Below are 20,787 nucleotides of genomic sequence, written 5' to 3' on the forward strand. Positions count from 1 at the left end.
GTTGCTCAATGGGTGAAAGGTCGGGAGCTGGACAAGGAAGTTTGTGGATGTTTTGCTGTTGCACGAATGCCGTCACTAGTCTACTACGATATGCACGGACATTCTTGTCTTGACAAACGCATTTTCGGTCAGCGTGACGCGCGAAAGGCACACATATTGGTCGATAGTACTGGCCTGTGAGTCTCCATTGGACAATGTGAAGTTGCATTCTGGCAACCATGGCAATTTCACCACAGGCATAACTGCCCCCTCCAAAATAGTCATGAGCTTGGATGTTGACCTCGACGTTACGGCTCAATGGGACGTCGACAAGTCCGGTCACACTGATCATGTAAATCTAGAGAATACCCCTCGATTCCTTTGAAAACATCACTGTGGTCCAGCGACGTGCCCACCATTGTCTACGTCGTTCACAGCATTGGAGTCTGGCAGCAATGTGTCTCACCGTCAAAGTGGTCGTGAAGTGAGGCCGGCGTTGGAGTTGATGTGCATGTCATCTGTTTCGAATCGTCTGACTCGAGACTCTCACTTCAGCAGATTCTGAGATGCAGATTGGCCTCGATTCCTCAAAGTGTAGGTTCTGATGAGGCGATCTTGAATTGGAATTGTGGCCCTAGGCAGGCCTAAACGAGGCCGATCATTCACGTTTACAGTCATTGGATGTCGGGTCCACAAACTACTAATCACTCTCTGAGACACATTGAGTGTTTGTGCAACAATTCGCTATGTTGTTCCAACCTGGAGCATACCCAGAACTCCGAGTCTTTTCCCACGTTGCAGATGTCGAATGTTTACAAAATAGACGACTATTGACGACAGTTTGCCTCTGGGTTTAAGATCTAGTGTCTGTATTAAAAACAAGACGGGATTCTGCCACAGTGAATGCAGAATGTACGCAAACAGCTGCACACCATTCACGTGCAATATGTGCTCACAAGATTTGCGTTTGTAGGAACAGCTGTGTTTGGGGGATGCGTTAAGTAGAAATGTTCTAATGCATAATGCACCTGGTTTATATTTATGTCTTGTTTTTGTTCTGTAATTATCCACAATTGATTTCGAATATTCCGTACTTATTTTGATCAGTATATTTTAAAGTTCAGTATCATCATCTATAATGTTATCATGAATGGGAATGCTATTTTGTATTGATTTATCATGGATATTCACTAATTATTGAATAACATATTATATGCATTTTTGATCAGTTGATTTGATATCTCAAATGCCCATCGGCAGTTACTGACGCCAACTATGCATACGTTCAATGAAGGGGGCGGGATTTAGCTCAGTCAGTTGAGTGCTCGCTTGAGGTGCTTGCGTCGCAAGATCGAACCACCTAGGTGGATCCATTCAGCTGACTGGTTTTTTTCTCGTTCCAACCAGTGCACCACAAATGGACAAAGGCCGTGGTATGTGTTTTACTGTCTCTGGAAAAGTGCATATAAATGATCCCTTGCTGCATTAGAAAATTTTTTTGTGGGTTTCCTCTGATGACTACAAGTTAGAATGACCAAATGTTTGACATCCAATAGCCGATGATTAATTAATCGATGTGTTCCAGTGGTGTCGTTAAACAAAACAAACTTTCACGTTCAGTGAAGTGTTGTATTTTTTAGTTTTTTCAATGCTATTAATTGCTAGTTTGCTATTTTATGACAATGCAGAAATAAGACGTATTGATGTTCATGTTAAATGTCTTCTTAATAAAGTTGCCACAAAATTCATTATTATGATCATGTATAGCCATCAAACGGGTCGTGTAAGTTACTCATTGTCCATTTCTTGTTCTATAATTAAACTGCGTTGTATGTTTTAATATTGGATCATTAATTGCCAGCCACATGATAACTGCTTCATTTTTAGACCAAAATCGTTAGAATATGGTTACATTAATTCATTTTAACTTTGATTTTTCCTTGCTTATATTAAAATTAAAACACCATGCCCTGGACACACACCTTCACTATCTGGGTGGTCTGTCTAGGACAGGGTAGTTGTCGGTTGTTAAACAGAGAACTCATTCATGTACTTAACCTTTGTTTGACACCCAATGGCTGGTGTGTATTTTTGTGCTGGGGTGTTGTTAATCATTCATTAATTCATTTAGAGAATTTGTTCTGTGTGGAAGCCGATAGTGGGATGCGAACCCAGTACCTACCAGCCGTAAGTTACTCATTATACCACTGAGGCCGGTCAAATTGTTAAAGAATAGAGGCTGAATACATTGCAGCCAAGCTAGACAATATCCATCAAAAAGGGAAATCGTGGTCGAATCATCAAAATGGAATGATATGTTATTTCACAAAGGGCGAATATGTACTTACCATTTTAAATAGACTCTAGTTAATAGAAAAAATATGCAGAATCACGTGAAACCTTCTGGAATTAAAATACAGGATGCTCAGTTTAACGACTGTCAAAATTTCATGAGATTTTATGATATCAGTTTCAAATAGGATCATTTTTAAAAACGTCAAATTTTTATAACGTTATTATGTAATTTGACAAAACTGCATATTCGCCCTTTCGTCGGAGAGCCGACGATTTGTAAGGGGAACGGCATCTAGTTCCCTTTCAGTTTCTAGCGCTTATCATCGGCATAACTTATTGGTAATTATGGGACTTCTTTGGACTTCTGTCTAGCGGTTCCTCTGATGGATGTTTTCTCTTCTGGTTGTGCGATAACGTTGACGAATGGTCCTGCTTATTAGATGCAGATGGTGTGTCCTTACCGGACAGGGCTGAGATCATTTCTTCAACGATCCGCTTTTTATCGCGTTTGGTCTTTTTCTCTCTTTCACGATCCTCGATCATCCTATCTTCTGACGACGATTCTGGTTCTGTTGTTGAATGCGGTCGATCAGCATTTGCACCCAGATTATCAAAATCCTGTAAATAGGAAAATAATGAACAGAATATCCATTAATTTGAATGGCAAAACAGATAGACAGATAGACAGATAGACAGACAGACAGATAAATTCTTTATTTACGTACCTTGTGTACATATTTAAAAACAAAATAAGAGTTCTTCTATAATAATACAATAATGCAGCAATTAAAGAACATAAGTCATTCTTAAGAAGTTATGAGATACTTTACAAATCCCAAGGGGCATGACGTAGCCCATTGGTAAACCGCTTAATGCGCGGTCGATCTGGGATCTATCCTCGTCGGTGAGCTAATTAGGTTATTTTTCGTTCCAGCCAATGCACCACGACTGGTATATCAAAGGCCGTGGTATGTGTTATCCTGTCTGTGGGATGGTGCATATAAAAGATCCCTTGCTACTTATCGAAAAGTGTAGTGGTTTTCCTCTCTAAGACTATATGTCAATATTACTAAATGTCTGACATCCAATAGCCGATGACTAATAAATCAATGTGCTCTAGTGGTGTCGTTAAACAAAATAAACTTTAACTTATCAGAAATATTTTTAAAGTATTGTATTTACAAGAAATACCATTGCCATAATAAATCAAACTATCACCTGTTCACCAAACAGTAATGCTGTTAAGAGGTTGTATTGACAGGTTTGTGATAGCTGAAGGCGTTGACTAATGTTTCTTTTAGGCAGTGTACCGGCTTTGGTTGTGTCGTGGTTAAGCCATCGGACATAAGGCTGGTAGGTACTGGGTACGCAGACTTAATGGGTACGTGTAAGACCACTACGCCCTCTTCTGCCTCACTAACAACTAACCCACTGTCCTGGACATACAGCCCAGATAGCTGAGATGTGTGCCCAAGACAGCGTGCTTGAACCTTAATTGGATATAAGCACGAAACTATGTGGAAATGAATGAAGACGATCGTATGAGGTGCGATCGATCGTAGTTTAATGTGTTACAACCAGTGCCCCACGACTGGTACACTAACTGCCGCGGCGATCGATCGTAGTTTAATGTGTTACAACCAGTGCCCCACGACTGGTACACCAACTGCCGCGGCGATCGATCGTAGGTTAATGTGTTACAACCAGTGCCCCACGACTGGTACACCAACTGCCGCGGCGATCGATCGTAGTTTAATGTGTTACAACCAGTGCCCCACGACTGGTACACTAACTGCCGCGGCGATCGATCGTAGTTTAATGTGTTACAACCAGTGCCCCACGACTGGTACACTAACTGCCGCGGCGTATGGGAAAGAGCATATAAAAGATGCCCCGCCCCCAATTCGGTAGGATAATAATAAACACCTAAAAGAAGCGTGGACCTACTGTGTGTGGTTTTATTGATGCTTACCATAACACGGACTTACCAAGGCATAAGACGCCGAAGCAGCAGGCTGGTTTGTTGATGGTTTTCTATAGGCTGTTGCTGATGTGATTTTTCGTGACATAATAGGCGTTGGAGAAGACTGTATGGAGACGGAAGCTGAAGGACTCGTCTCAGGTTCTTCATCATCTGAGACATCCACATAGTGCGCAGACGATCTATCGCTTTCATCGGATGAGGACATGTCTGGACTCGTTTGGGTGGAAGTCTTGTATCCTGGCATCACGGCGCCCGATACTGATGAAGCCGATTCAGCCGAGTTGTCTGGTATTGGGCATGGATCACTCCAGTTTTGACCAGTTGAAGACGACATTTGGCCTTCTTTTATCATTTGTTTTAATGGCGTTGAAGGTTGGTACTGTTGTTCCGATGGCAACGGATTGGCACCTTTTGGCGTGGCTGGTGTGTCATTTCCAGGTGAGATTGGTCTGGAAATTAAATCTTGGTACAGGTACGTCAGTTTGAAATGCTCCAGATCATGTTTTTGCTTGTGAGGCGTCAGCTGTTTGCTGTAGCGAATGATCTCATGACAGCCTAAAACATACAGATACGCGTTTCTTAATCTACTGTTAGTATTGCATTTAGCAGAAACATACATATAATATTATTGAAATGCAGCGGGGAGGGGGCGGGACGCCGACCAGTGGTAAAGCGCTCGCTTGATGCGCGGTCGGTTTGGTATCGATTCCCGTCGGGCTCTTTCTCGTTCCAGCCAGTGCCCCACAACTGGTATATCAAAGGCCCTGGTATATGCTATCCTGTCTGTGGGATGATGCATATAAAAGATTCCATGCTACTAACAGAATAATGTAGCGGGTTTCCTCTCTAAGTCCATATGATCAAAAATTGCCAAATGTTTGACATCCACTAGCCGATGATTAATATAGCAATATGCTCTAGCGATGTCGTTAAACAAAACAAACAAACTTTATTGTAATGCATTTGCAATGTGTTGCGTTCAACCAAATAGTGATTGGTAGCCTATATCCAGGCGTGTACCTAGTGGGTAGTTGTCCTTGAACCCTTTGAACAATACGAAAACGTGCTATTTTAGATCAAAACTGACAATATATCGATTTGCAATTCTATATTAGTTAATGTATTCCGTTTTTTTTCCGATTCTCTTCCGGTCCCCCCCCCCCCCCCCCAGTTATTTTAGCGTAGGTACGGCCCTGACTTCGCTGTTTAAGTCAATCTGTCATTTTATATTTGACAGCACGCATTCTTAACTACCGTTAATTGGGCTTTTGTTTGTGTAGATGTCCCCGTTACCCATAGGCGTACGGGCTCCCATTTTTGTAAGTGGGGGGTGGGGGGGGGGGGGGTGGGGGCAGGCTGGCTTTTGCCCGAATTAAACGAAAATGCCCGAATCTGGATAACAACATTTATTCATATTAGCATTACTACCAAACAACTACATAGGGTTGCTAACGAATCACTACGCATTTGTACATATATTACAAATAGCTTTGAGGGTACAATGATGGAAATACAATGGTAAAAAGATCTGATATTAGAACATTTTGCTCGAATATCTGTGTCATATTTGCCGGAATGTAAGGTTTTGCTCCAGCACTAGGGGCAGTTGACTCACCCACCCCCTCTGTTTCGTACGGTTATGCCGTTAGCCTAGCGGTTAAGATTGCGGGTTGTCAAATGCCAAGAGAATCGATGCTGTGGGTTCGAATTCTGCCAATTCGTACTTTGTATTTTTAAATAGTATTACCTTCTGTAAGGCAGTGGGTGTGAATAGATCTTTTCGATTCCAGACAGCCATCAACTGAGCAGTTTTCATACTTAGTATACCTCTTGAATCCGTGTGCAATGAGGTCATCGTTATCATCATGGAGCTTCACGTGCCGCTCTTGAAAAGAAGGAAAGAAAGAAATGTTTTATTTAACGACGCTCTACACATTTTATTTACGGTTATATGGCGTCGGACATATGGTTAAGGACCACACAGATATTGAGAGAGGAAACCCGCTGTCGCCACTTCATGGGCTACTCTTTTCGATTAGCAGCAAGGGGTCTTTTATATGCACCATCCCACAGACAGGATAGCACATACTACGGCCTTTGATGTACCAGTCGTGGTGCACTGGCTGGAGCGAGAAATTGCCCAATGGGCCCACTGACGGGGATCGATCCCAAACCGACCGCGCATCAAGCGAGCGCTTTACCACTGGGCTACGTTTCGCCCCCTATATTAAAGGGATATACCCTAGTGTTTAAACACTAAGGCGTATTTTTTTAACTATTAAAACCGGTTTTTTATAACAGAAATCATACTATACTTAGATTTTATTGTTTAGATTATCCATATCCGTACATTCAAAATGCATTTCTCATATTTTTTAAAACGCACGTGTGTCTGAGAAGTAACAGTTATGGAGTTGAGTTTTAGTTTACTTTTAGAGGCTATTTTACCATTTCTACAATCAGAGACTCATCTTTCACTCAATTGTATCTGTATCCAAATGTGTTACAGGTTTGTAGATTAACTATGATAGTCGTATGTGCATTTGTATGCATGATATGGTCCGAACAAGAAAACGTTAACAGACGTATGTAGCGACGGACGGACGGACGGACAACGCCATACAATAATAACAATGTGCGCTAAAGTGACAGATACTAATTTTTAAACACTATGACGTATCTATTACTATTAGAGCCGCTTTTAATAACTGAAATCAAATATTACTTAGATTTTATTGTTTAGATTGTCCATTTCCGAACATTCGGAGTGTTTCTGGTCGTCTTGGTGTTTCTATTACCACAAAGTGCATTTTTCAAACAAACAAAATTAAAATGCAAGTCTTTCTGAGAAGTAACGGCTATCAAGACGAGCTCTAGTACACTGTTTGAGGGTATTTCCCCATTTCAACATCACACTCTTGTTTCATTGTATGGTAACCTTATCCAGATGTATTATAGGTTTGTAGATTAAAGGGACATTCCTGAGTTTGCTGCATTGTAAGAAGTTTCCGAAAAATAAAATAGTTCTACGATTAAACTTAGATATTAAATCTGTTTTCTTGTTTAGAATATCAGTGTCTGTATATTCAATGTGTTTCTGTTCGTCTTAATATTTGTAAGAAGTCCAAACTGGATTTTATCTTCAAATAATTTCGTACGTACGAAGTAAAATATTTTAGGAAATAACATGAAATTTAACCAAGTACAAATAGTAGAACGATCAGAAACACGTTTAATATACGGCCATTAATATTGTATGCAGAAAAATATATTTGATATGTAATTACAATCGTTAGAAAGTCTCTGTTAGTCAATAACATCTTAAAAATTGCAGCAAACTCAGGAATGTCCCTTTAACCAAACAATATATAATTTTTTTAATGTAATAGAACCTGCAACATACAACGATTGTTTTTTACATATTCACTGTGTTTTCGTGGTGGTATAATGTTGCGCAGTGGCAATACCGTCGCAGAGTGCTATCGTGAATCGGATTTATCCTTTACACTACCTTAATTTATTTCAGTTTTTGTTTTTGTCTATTCGTGTAGTTTTTTCCTTTCCTACCATCCAAGGATGTCCGAGAGAGAACAAGCCACGGATACAAGCACGCCCATTGGTGAGTACGGGAGACCACTATACCTCCACGCCCCTGGGTTTACCCCCCCCCCCCCTTACGGGTGAGGAGATCGTCCGGGCCCTAGGGCCGATCGCGCGTCACCTCCTGGCACTCGTCCCAAAAGGGAGGAATACTTGGGAGTTACACGTGGACTCTGAGGAGCTGCACGACCGTCTAGAGCTAGAGGGCCTTGGTGTCCGGGGACAACTTTTCGACCTACAGCCGCGCTATCCAGGAGGTACTTGGGTAAAAGTAAGGGGCCTCCCCCTCACTGTCCCAAACTACTACGTAGATTCCATGCTAGAGAAATTTGGGACTATTGTTGTTGGTAGTAATTACTCGACGTGGCGCAATACACACGTCAAAACGGGTGAGAGAGCCCTAAAAATAGACATAAAAACGGACATCCCGGGACGACTAAGAACAAAGGACCACGAGTGGTTTACGGTGAAATACCGAAACCAACCCGAACTGTGCTTTGGGTGCGGGAAAGCTGGTCGTCACCAGTGGGACTGCCCTGAGAGACAAGCCACTTTCGCAGACATCGTTACTGGTGGGAATTTAGACAGCGTAGTGAAGGACACCACCCCAGACCCACCCCCACCCCCACCCCTCGAGACCCCAAACGACGCTGGGAACAGCCTGATTATAGACACGGCAGGCGCGGTAGGTGGAAATGGGCCCACACAGAGCGAGATATCCTCGGACGAGGAGAAGGAGGGAGAGAAAGAAGGAGAGAGACAGGAGAGCAAAAGGACAAAGAAAGAAAGAAAGAGAGAGAAAAGAGAGAAAGAGAGAAAGAGAGAGCTATCCACGTCAGAAAATACAACACCGGAGAAAGACAAAGACAAAGCGTGCCATAGCTTGCCCCAGCCAGCGCCTTCCAGGAGCAAGGGGCAGAAGGCGCACAAAACCTAGTTTTAGGCGTCTTCCCCCCCCACCCTCTTTGTCACACCCAAACCCCCCGAAACGAACCGACCCAGGACTTGAGACTGCCTAACCCCTTTAACTTAGCTATGGTAAACGACACGGACCCGCCCCTGGACTTTCCAAAATGTTTAGAAAAGCAAACAAAGGTAAATGTGTGTGTATTCGTATGTGCTCTTGTCTTGTGCTTTATTTGTGTGTTCCCAATTGTGTTTGTACTTGTGTTCATTCGTAAAAGGAGTGGTGTTTTCGCTTTGTTCAGTGGATCAGTGTTGTGTGTCAGCGTGGTGAATTGTGTTCATGTGCAAATTCGAAACAGGCCCAGTGTTTCTGTGTTGTGTTCAGTGCTCTGTGTTATAATCGCTGTGTTTGTGTGCTTTTGTATCAATGTTTCCCCCCCAAACAAAACCATGTTGACTGTCTTTGTACTCTATATATGTTTATTAAATGTTGTGTACTGTTGTGTGAATACCTTTAAAAACCACCCCGGCCACCCCCCCCACCCTGGCGCCCGCTGGGCCAGGCCTACCTATAGGAGAAGCCACGGTGACGTCACATGTTTTGATCACGTGGTACCGCGCGAGCGCTGGTAGGCAAGAAACCAGTTGACAATACTGGCATTAGTAGTAATGAACAATCGAATGTTTTTCCGTCAATTAAATCAGTGTAGACTAGTTTTGATGAATGGTATTTTGTCATGGTAATTTCATACGTTGTTGTTAGATGCACAAGTCACTGTAGTAAGGATTATGAAATTAGTTTCATCAAATACAGTGGAAGCGAAACGTTGAACAGTTAAAGCTGACAACAATCAACTTTGCCCATCCCACAACGGAGATCGTCATTTTATACAAGGTTTGTTGTATGTTATTCATTCGTAATACTAATACACGTCAGTATTTATTGAAATGAAAATTGAAAAGATAATAAAAAAAATAATAATAAAAATAAAAGCCCCCACCAAACTGACATGGAAACAAAGATGCCCTGTGAACAGTAGGCCTACCCAGTCAATCGACAAACAACGTTTTATGTAACTTTTTGTTTGTATTGACAGATCCATTATAGTGGGTAAAACAAAAATCTGAATATATTTTATATTGTATTATGCCATAAAATATGTAGGTGGCTGGAGTATTTATATTTTTAATTAAATAACAGGGAGTGTGTGTGTGTGTGTGTGTACAATCAAGCATATATATATTGTTTCATATGAAAATGGTTCTGAAATATTTCCATTTATTAATTATATTATATGTTAATTATAATGTTTTACTTTTTGTATTGAAGAAGTGATCCACAGGTGTATTTGTAATGTGTAAGTTGATTTTTTAATAATAAAATAAAAGGTATAAACATTTCAGGGTGGGATATCAAATGTATTAAATCATTTGTTTGGGATTAAAAATAAGTAAATACTAATAATAAAACTGGATATTGATCCACAAGTTGGTGATAGCCACCATATTTTATTAAAAACATAAATTATGTTACATGCATTTATTATATAAGTTATCTGAATTTGTTTGCAGCAAATAAAGAAAGAAAAGGGGAGCTGATTGTATTTACAAGTATTATTGTCATCAGTGACAGATGTCAATATGTCTTCACAAATACATTTATGTGTATTCAAATATTTCCATAATATTCAATATTCACAATATAAAACTTTCATACTTATATATCATAGAAATTTACCAACTTTCTTATTTTTTTCTAGGTATCAGTGATCCCTGTTTGTGGACAAAAAGAGAACCGGCAACTCTTGGATGAAAAATGGGCCTTTCACGATGAATTAAGGGCGTTTAAGTTTTAGGGTGAATTAAGGGATGCTAAGGAGAACACTGGTATTGGATTCAGCGATTCTTTTCTACAGTATCTCATGTTTCTGTGCATAAGAAGGATACCAGAACCTTTTTCACTGACTTTCCAAACTACCATGTGCAATATTATTGGGGCTATCCAGTATGTGATGATGACATTGATAACACTTGGATTTAATCTTTTTTTACCAGGATCTCTATTTTCTAATAAAAACAGACTTTACAAAATCAATAAAATTATATCGAGAAACAATAGACAACACATATTTATTATTTTCTTTTTCTATTATCATTATAAACCAATGATCAAATGATATTTGCATTGTGTTAATGTGTGTCTTACATTTAAACATTGTATTGTTACCATTTACAGTAATTTGTTGTTTTAACTGGTTTATTAATCAGGTTGAAAGTGATAGCCTTTGAAACTGTGCCTCTTGTCAAAGGTAACTGACACTGTTTTAGATTTGAAAGGAAGGAATCTTTTTATTTAACAATGCAATCAAGTCATTTTAATTACGGATATATAGAGTCCGACATGTTTAGGGATCACACAGATAATATTAGGGAGGAAACCTGCTGCTGTCACACAATGGATTACTCTTTCCGATTAACAATAAGGGATCTTTTATATGCATCAGCCCACAGACAGGATAATAAATAGTGTAGCCTTTGTTACACCAGTTGTAGAGCACTGGCTGGAATGAGAAATAGCCCTATAGGACCACCAACAGGAATCAATCCTAGATCGACTGCGTATTAAACTATGTCCTGGCCTGCATGGGATTAGGCGATTAAAATATTAATGGCAATTTTTATGTATATATATATATAAAAAATAATGCTACAAAATGTTCTGAAGATGTAAAGCACAAAGGTGAGGGACCAAGTAAATTAAATTTGAGATGTATCCGGTTTAAAAGGCTAAGTTCTGTACTAATATTTAAAAAGGGACGCTGTAGCTAGAGGGAGAAATGTATGTGTGGTCATGGAACATGTATGGAAACTAAATTTAGGTTCCTCCATTTTAATACAATGTGTTAATATGTATCCGATATCAACAAGTTTAAGGAATAAAAAAGGACTTGATAAAATTAATAGTTTTAAAAGTTTTTGTAAAGTTTTCTAATAAGATACTTGCTTAAATTTATTGTTCATGAAAAGCCTTACAAATGAACCAGTAGACAAGTCTGATGTGTTATATATATATATATAACTACTGTCTATATACTGTCTACTGGTTGTTCATTTGTAACAAATGTTCATATATATATATATATATATATATATATATATATATGTATGTGTATCTATATGTACATATATATGTATCTATATGTACATATATATGTATATGTATATATACATATATGCATATATATATATATATATATGGGTTATTTAAAATTGTTTAAAGAAATAATTTCCTTTAAAGTGTAGGCCAATTATTTCTTTTAAACAGTTTTAAATAAAAAATATAGGCTACTCGTTTTATTTTATTAGTTTTATTTGTGTGTGCGCGCGCTCGTTTGTAATGCTTTACTTGAAATATGGACCAGACGCTTTAAAAATACATGGACTAAAAATATTTATTCAGGTGAAAAGAAAAGAAAAAAAAAGGAAGTTTGCTATAGTTTTGAACTCGGTCAATCGTCAAATTTTATGGGTGGAAAGAGTACATGTATCTCCTCCATACAGGAGCTATGTAGAATAGCGTTCCCGTGCTACAAGCGGTAATTTAAGCACGTGTTGGCCATTCTTTGCTATTCACGCTACGCTAGTTCGCTTTGTTACTAATGGCCATTATGATAGACTTCTGCCTACCAGATGCGCGCGCATGCTGATACGTGACGTCACTTCCCTAAACACATGGCTTCTCCTATAGACTGGGTGTATACTGGGGCCTTCAAGACAAAAGATGTGTTAAAAACTGTGTGTAGAACTGTTGTATATGTGTTGGACTGCGTGTTTTTGTTTCATGTTTTTGTATGTTTCCTTTTCTACTATTTCTTTCATGATCATTATATGTTAATAGATTGGCAGACATCATCATCCACTTGAAAATTGGCACACTGAACGTGAACGGCTTTGTGAATAGTCACACAAAGCGAGAGCTCATTCTAAATCAATTAAACAAAGAAAAAATAGATATTATATGCTTACAAGAAACACATTTCAATGATAAAGACAATATTAAAAAATTGCTTAAAAACTTTAAAGGGGAATTTTTCACTAATTCATGCAATTTTGGTCGTAAATGGGAAGTGGCTATTTTATTCAGAAAAGGGTTAGAAATTAAAGTATTAAGCTCTCTTAAAGACGCAGATGGGCGCGTTCTAAGTTTACTTTGCCAATTTAAAAGCCAGATACTTAACATAGTTAATCTGTATTGTCCAGTGAACCCATGCCAAAGGGCTGAGTTCATTGCAAGCTGTGTAAATTACTTCATTACGACATATGACCAACGAACCGTGACTAGCCGCATTCTTTGTGGCGACTTTAACTGTGTGGACAATGTAACGCTCGACCGGACAGGCTCTAAGAAGCAGGAGCTTAGGGGCACCATAGGGGTTAAAGAATTAAATAACATTATAAACGAACATGCACTAACAGACGCATACAGATATCTATACCCAAATAGAACCTCTTACACATACCATAGTAAAGCTTATAGAACATACTCTCGCATCGACCGAATCTTAATCTCAGGGCAGTTTATTACTGGCCTGAAAGAAGCTGGTGTAACTCAGTGCGTACATACTGATCACAAGCTTGTTTAGGCTGACTTCACCTTTGACAAAAACAACAACGGACCTGGACTATGGGCTTTTAACAACAGCACTCTGAAAGACAAAAACTACGCTAATTTAATAAATGATTTTTGGCAGACTTGGAAAACAAAAAAAGGGCATTATGAGGATCTTTTATTATGGTGGGATGTGGGTAAAGTAAAAATAAAAACTCTCACCAAGGACTATTGTAAAAAAAAACGCAGGACTGAAAGGACGTACATATAAAATTTAAAACAAGACGAAATTTTCTTAACACAACTAGACGAGTTAGGACACTTGGACGATTATTCTGAATTATTAAATGTACAAAATAAAATTAAAAGCTACGAACAAATACAATTACAGGGTGCTAGAATTAGGGCCAAGGTCGACGAAATAGAACAAGGTGAAAGATGCACGGCTTATTTTGTAAATCTCGAAAAACAAAAAGCTAACAATAAACATATGAATTCTTTAATAACCGAAGACGGTAATTTAATCAACACACAACAAGAAATTTTAGAGGAAACTACTAATTTTTATAAAACTTTATACACTTCAGAAAAGACAGACGTTTTGGCACAAAATTATTTATTAAACAAAATGACAAAGACGCTAAACGATGAAGACAGAGATGCATGCGAAGGGGAAATAACTCTTGACGAAGTCTCATCAGCTATTAAATCTTTTGCCAATGAAAAATCGCCTGGCTGTGATGGATTGTCTGCAGAATTCTACCGGAATTTTTTCGGCCTTATTGGTAGTGACCTGGTAGAAGTAATTAATGATGCCTTTAGTAAAGAAAAATTAACTTTCACCATGAGGCGCGGTGTAATCGTTCTAATTTGGAAAGGCAATGAAAAACAACTTCTAAAAAATTGGCGCCCGATTTCGTTACTAAATTGCGACTACAAAATTATCACAAAAATTTTGGCCAGTAGAATTCGAGATTTCTTACCAAAAATTATTCACCCAAATCAAAAATGTTCAGTAAAAGGCAGATCAATACATGACGGTGCGTCATTGATAAGGGACCTAATAGAATACGTTAATCGTGAAAATTTACCGGGATTAATTCTTTCTCTAGATCAAACTAAAGCTTATGATAGAGTAGAGTGGGACTTTTTATTTAAAGTGCTCAAAAAATTTAACTTTGGACCAAACTTCATAAAAATGATTAAGACTTGTTACACAGATATTTCATCTGCGGTAAAAGTCAATGGACATATCTCTAACTATTTTAACTTATCTCGGGGTATTAGACAGGGATGCCCGATCAGCACAGTTTTATATATTTTAGTAGCAGAAACTTTGGCGGAAGCTGTTCGGGAAGATACAAAAATTAATGGAATAAATCTACCTGATGGCTTCGTTAGTAAGTGGGTGGGCTACTCAGACGACGGCAACGCGACCTTATCAGACCTAGACTCAGTTAAACGATTGTTTAAAGTCTTAAATATATACGAACGTGCTTCTGGAGCCAAAGTCAACCTTCAGAAAACCACTGGTTTCCTAATGGGGAGACTTAGGTACGAGAAAAATACGCCTATTGATATAAGATGGACAAACGAAAAAATCAAAATTTTAGGTTTCTATTTTGGTAACGTAGATGTGTCAGTCGATAATTGGGAACCAAAAATTCAAAAAATCAAAACTATCTTAAACATGTGGAGTAATCGTAAATTAACATTACATGGGAAAGTAGTAGCAGTAAATTCGCTTGCCACTAGCGGAATTTGGTACCTATCTAACGTTTTGGAATTACCGGAAAAATACGCTAAACAAATCGATAAAATTATTTTTGACTTTATTTGGAGTTATAAAAAACATTTTATATCAAAAGAGCAACTTCAACTACCTAAGGAGTTAGGCGGGTTGGGTGTCGTAAATATTCGGCAAAAAATTAAAGCACAAAGAATTAAATTTGTAAGTAGATTTTTAAGTTCAGAGGGCGATGGCCACTGGAAATCCTTAGCGGATCACTTTTTAGGCCAATACAAAAACTTAAATATTGAAAGACATGTTCTAAAATGTAAAATCATAAATAAAAAAGGATAATTTCATCTCAATGCCGAATATCTACAGGGAAATACTCTTAACATGGAAGGACCTTGACACTACTAGAGACACTAACAGCTACCAACAGATAATTTATGAACCGTTACACGAAAACCCTTTTATATCCAACAAAACATACACAAGTATACGTAGAGAAAGACTAAATTTAGTCAAAGACATTTGGGACTCGGGGACGAACGACTTTTTGGACTTCGCTGGTGTTTCAACTAGCGCGGTATTTCATCGTCAATTAAAAGACCTACAGGACAACTTTTCGCGGACATTACTATGGACGCTACAAAATGAAGACCCCCTTGATGGTGACTTAGACGCCATCTTTCGTATCAATATAGGTGATACGAAAATAGACGTGACAGACGCGAAAACTAAAGACATATACGCAGTCTTGTTATTAAGAACTTACAAAGATGCATCATTTAAGACCAGGTGGAATATAGCCTTTAATGAAACCATAAATTGGCAAAACATTTGGAAAACATTAAACTCAGGTTTCATCGAAAATCCCGACTATGATTTAATTTATAAAATGATTAGAAACGTAATTGCAGTTAGAAAACATCTATATGACTGGAAGATTGCGACCACTCCGGAGTGCCTTGTGTGCAACGGAGTGGACTCAGTCTTGCATGCCTTTTTTCACTGCAACAAAACAAAACTATTTATAAAGCAAATTGAACCGATCTTTAAAAAACTTTTTGGCAACAATTTCCGTTTGAATCCGTATGCCATGATTTTCGGCATAAAACATAAGCCTGGAGATTATGCATCGCAATTGGGAATTTTTCTCTGGAGTAAAGCGATAAGGGTAATATGGACATCCAGAAAACTTTTAGAGGGAGATAAGCCATGTAATGAAATGGCTCTTTTCAAACACTTAATATATTCAAGGGTTGAAGTAGAATATTTCGCCGCCTTAGAGTGGCCAAACAGAAAAGAAAAATTCCTAAATCACTGGTGCTTCAAGGGAGTCATCGCATCGTGCAATGACGCCCTTGATATTACATATAAATTATGATAAAGATTGGCAAATTGCACAAACTGTAGAACAAAATAGACCTGGACCCCCCGGCTTGTAGCTTTGGAGGCCAGGTCCGTCAACCAGGTTAAGATATTATAAATACACACCACCTAAGTCACACACACTAATAATATAAAGAAAACAAAAACACAAACATGCACTAACTAAAATGTATATTATTTTTGAAACAAGCACTTACACTCATATGTAGATTGTTATTGGTCACATTCAAGGAGAACCTGGTTTATTGTAAATAAGGAGGCTTTATGAAATAAATGGGGCACCCGGCATGTTCGGGACCTGCCTGAAATAAAAAAAAAAAAAAAAAAAAAAAAAAAAAAAAAAAAAAAAAAAAAAAAAAAAAAAAAAAATAATGTTCGTGTAATTCGCGGACTAGGTCAATCAATGAATTTAAGAACACAACGAAAATACAACACATGTGCACATGTACACAAATTTATAATACAATACTTCTTGATTAACGAATTTCAATATTCACGTTTTCTGGCAAAACTATGAAAATTTAACATCTCGAGAACAAAAAGGATTTCACAGTAACTCCGATTCCAAATAGGATATAATAGGGTTGTTAGGGTATGCGTTTCATTTTAACTTATTTTCGTGCTTTTATCCAATTAAGGTTCAAGCACGCTGTCCTGGGCACACAACCTCAGCTATCTGTGCTGTCTGTATAGGGCAGTGGGTTAGGTGTTAGTCGTTAGTCGTTAGTCAGAAATAAGAGGGTGTAGTGGTTTTACACCTACCCATTGAGTCGTTAAAACTCACTCTTGGTGGGACCCTGTAGGTTCAAGCACGCTGTTCTGGACACACGTATCAGCTATCTGGGCTGTCTGTCCAAGACAGTGAGTTAGTTGGTTAGTGGTTAGTGAGAGAGAAGAGGGTGTAGTGGTCTTACACCTACCCATTGACTCGTTAAAACCCACTCTGGGGGAGCCGGTACCGGGCTGTGAACCCTGTACCTACCAGTCGTATGACTGATGGCTTAACCACGACATCACAAAAAAAAAAAAAAAAACAGGACTCCCAAAATAACTTAATTGGTTACTTGTGTCTGATGGTATCTTCGATATATATTCACAGGTCGGGTGGTTAGGATGATTGCAGTGGTAATGTGGGACATGCCAGCTGTATGGACAGTCATCTCTCCCACAATATTGAAAGGTTTCGTAAAATTGAATATCTCCTGTTGTTGTTATGTCGACGCCTGTCTGAGAGCTGGACACGGCGCCAGACGTCGTATTTGGGTAGTTCTGTAAAAGATTATTCCAAAAAGTTTAGTTTTCTTCCCGCCAAAATGCAATGCAGTGTTTTCAAATAATGAATCCATTTAAAAATTATATTAAAACTGTCATGTAGAATGATTTTATTTTATACGGTGACTGGGAAAGGACATCGCATCAAATTATTTTTCTCGATCGATCGATTTAATATCTCGATCGATCGACTTACTATCTCGATCGATCGACATAATATCTCGATCTATCGACTTTCGAACTCGAGGCTTTCCGTCAAGATAGGCGACTGGAATACCGTTATAGGTTATACCATACCATATAAAATCCCATAGGCAACAACGCTAACGTTTGTGGTTAAAAACACAATATGCAATATATCAACCAAACTATGACATCCATCTAGGTAATCATCCAACACATAAATACAGGCCACGACATGTACAGGTCATTTTTTTTCTTTTCCAAAATTGAAGAAGAACTAATCCCCATTCCCTTTACCCTATGAATTTGGTTGGGATAATGTGAGCAGGTATGTATACACTGTACTAAAAGCCACGCACTGTACACATCTCTCAAGTACATCCACTGATGCAATAGCTACGACAACTACATCTGTATCTGTAGCAAATAGCATGATCGATACGTAGTTTTGCTGATATGCATCGAATATGGAGGGGCATGTTGAAGCCCAAAATGTTCCAATTAGGACATCTTTGCCGGTGCTCTAATTAATGTATTTAATTAATATCATATTTATATATTAGGACCTGGAAGAAGGTTTCGCAAACGGGTGGGCTTCGCGGACAGGCTGCTGACGTTCCAATACCAGGAAAGTACCCAACATTGCTGGGCCGGATTTCCATGGGTAGGGCGCGCCAGGGGTGTGGGCGGGGGAGGCCTCCTACCCGGCAAACCTAACGGCCGAGACCACCTTCGCCCTAACGCCTCCTGACACGGCGTCACCCCCCACCCCCACATCCTTCCCAGGTTATCCATACAACATTTATAATGTATATGGAGGAAGGTTGTTGGGATAGGTATGGGAAGGAATGATGGGGTGAGGAAGGAGAGGAATGGTGATGTTTATGAACAGTCCGCCATTCGTCCACCCAAAGGAGCAGGGGGGTGAAACGCATGATGATCTCCAGGTGTTGAAGTTGTTATATTGAAGATGTTGTTGTTGTTGTTGATCTTCCGAGGTGACCCATAAAGTTCCAAGAGCATTCGTGAGCTTATTATCTGTGGATGGGCCACCTATACGGATGACCACTTAAGGTCATTGCTATATAACAATCCAGCAGTACACGAATAACCACTAATCGTTTGACGAGGTTAAGGTTAAGGACCACACAGATATTGAGATCTAAGAAACCCGCTGTCGCAACTTCATAGGCTATTCTGTTTTGATTAGCAGCAATGGATCTTTTATATGCAACATTCCATAGACAGGATAGCACATACCACCGCCTTTGATGTACCAGTCGTGGTGCACTGGCTGAAGCGAGAAATAATTAAGTTTCAAGCACGCTATCCTGGATACACATCTCAGATATCTGGGTTGTCTGTCCAGGACAGCGGGTTAGCTGTTAGTTGGTTTGTTAGTGGTTAGTGAGAGAGAAGAGGGTGTAGTGGCCTTACACCTACCCACTGAGCCCTTAAGAACTCGCTGTGGGTTGGAGCTGGTACTGGGCTGTGAATCCTGTACCTACCAGCCTGTAGGCCGATGGCTTAACCACTGCGCCACTGAGGCCGGTTGCTAGCAACAATCAGTTTATTCAACTTACATGGCCTCTTAATTAATTACAAACATCAAAGACTTTATATTGAGCTTGAATTTAAACAGAATCGAGAACCAGTTAAATAGGTCTTGAACGTTGGTGCTGTTCGTTGTCGCTGTACGCATCCCTATTTTACGTGTATGACAAGAACTGTATATTTTGTTGCTGTTTGTAATTTTGAATAATAATAAGGCACACAATATTAAACTTTATTGTTGATAGTTATATTGGTTTGCACATTTTATATAACGAATAACCCGTTAGTTACTTCGTTTAGCACTTTAAAAAACAGTGTATGTAATTGTTTACTGTTATAATATGCCAAAGGTGTAAACGAATTGGCTAATATCACTTCAAAAAGAAACCAATCAATCCAAATATTATTATTATTGGCATAATATCTTTAAGGGAAGTTATAAATTACATATCATTCACGCTTCATTGGTGTATACCTATTATACACAAACGCACAAGCACACACACACACACACACACACACACATACACACACACACACACACACACACACACACACACACACACACATTGACATTAAATTTGGTTTATTATCCAACTAAATATATTTAGTACACATCTTTGGAGTAAAAACAAAAACGTAACTGAATTTGATGATATGAAATGTTTACTGTTTCATTAAATCAAAAAGTATTTTACACTAAATTGCGGTTGTATTGTTTTCTGTTTTGTTTTATTTTGTGTGTGTTTGTTTGTTTGTTTCTATTGTGTAGACTCCTATATTTGTGACAACAAAAAACCGCCATAAACATTTAACACAGAGACAAAGACATTGTCTTGTTATACAAATGCAGGTCTAATTGGTAGTAATATGCGACATTGAATATTTGTACTATTATCTTTTATGTAGTATCAGGAACGGCAGAGCAGGGGGTGGGGGTTGGGGGTCTACTCAATCAATCCCCCCACCCCCCCCCCCCCCCCCCCACCCCACCCATGTCTACAATTAATATGCGGTGTACACTTGAGGTTGAAACCGGTACATGGTAAAATATTTTTTCTTAAATGGACTGCGATTTTCAACTGAAATGAAGGTTACTAACAAAATTAGTCTTTAACTGACACCTTATTTTGTTGCAGGTAGATTAAAACTATTATGAGGTGACATACTTTTTATGTCGGTGGACCCACTGGGCTATTTCTTTCCAGCCAGTGCTCCACAACTGGTGTGAGAAAGGCCGTGGTATGTACTATCCTATATGTAGGATGTTGTCTGTATGAA

General features: G+C 38.8%; 1 protein-coding gene across 3 annotated transcripts in view; it reads right to left on the minus strand.

The window, feature by feature from the left end:
* Positions 1-1,594: 1,594 nt before the first annotated feature.
* Positions 1,595-20,787, minus strand: part of LOC121385372 (zinc finger protein castor homolog 1-like) — a 36,117-nt gene continuing 16,924 nt past the window's right edge. For all 3 annotated transcript variants that reach the window (XM_041516034.1, XM_041516032.1, XM_041516033.1), the window contains exons 5-8: positions 17,562-17,766; positions 6,006-6,143; positions 4,263-4,813; positions 1,595-2,892 (exon numbers count right to left, since the gene is read on the minus strand). In XM_041516034.1, coding sequence (XP_041371968.1) covers positions 2,608-2,892; positions 4,263-4,813; positions 6,006-6,143; positions 17,562-17,766 — 1,179 coding nt within the window. In that variant the 3' untranslated portion in view covers positions 1,595-2,607. The remainder of the gene's footprint in view (positions 2,893-4,262; positions 4,814-6,005; positions 6,144-17,561; positions 17,767-20,787) is intronic.

The sequence above is a fragment of the Gigantopelta aegis genome, chromosome 11, assembly GCF_016097555.1.
Source record: "Gigantopelta aegis isolate Gae_Host chromosome 11, Gae_host_genome, whole genome shotgun sequence".
NCBI lineage: Eukaryota > Metazoa > Mollusca > Gastropoda > Neomphalida > Peltospiridae > Gigantopelta > Gigantopelta aegis.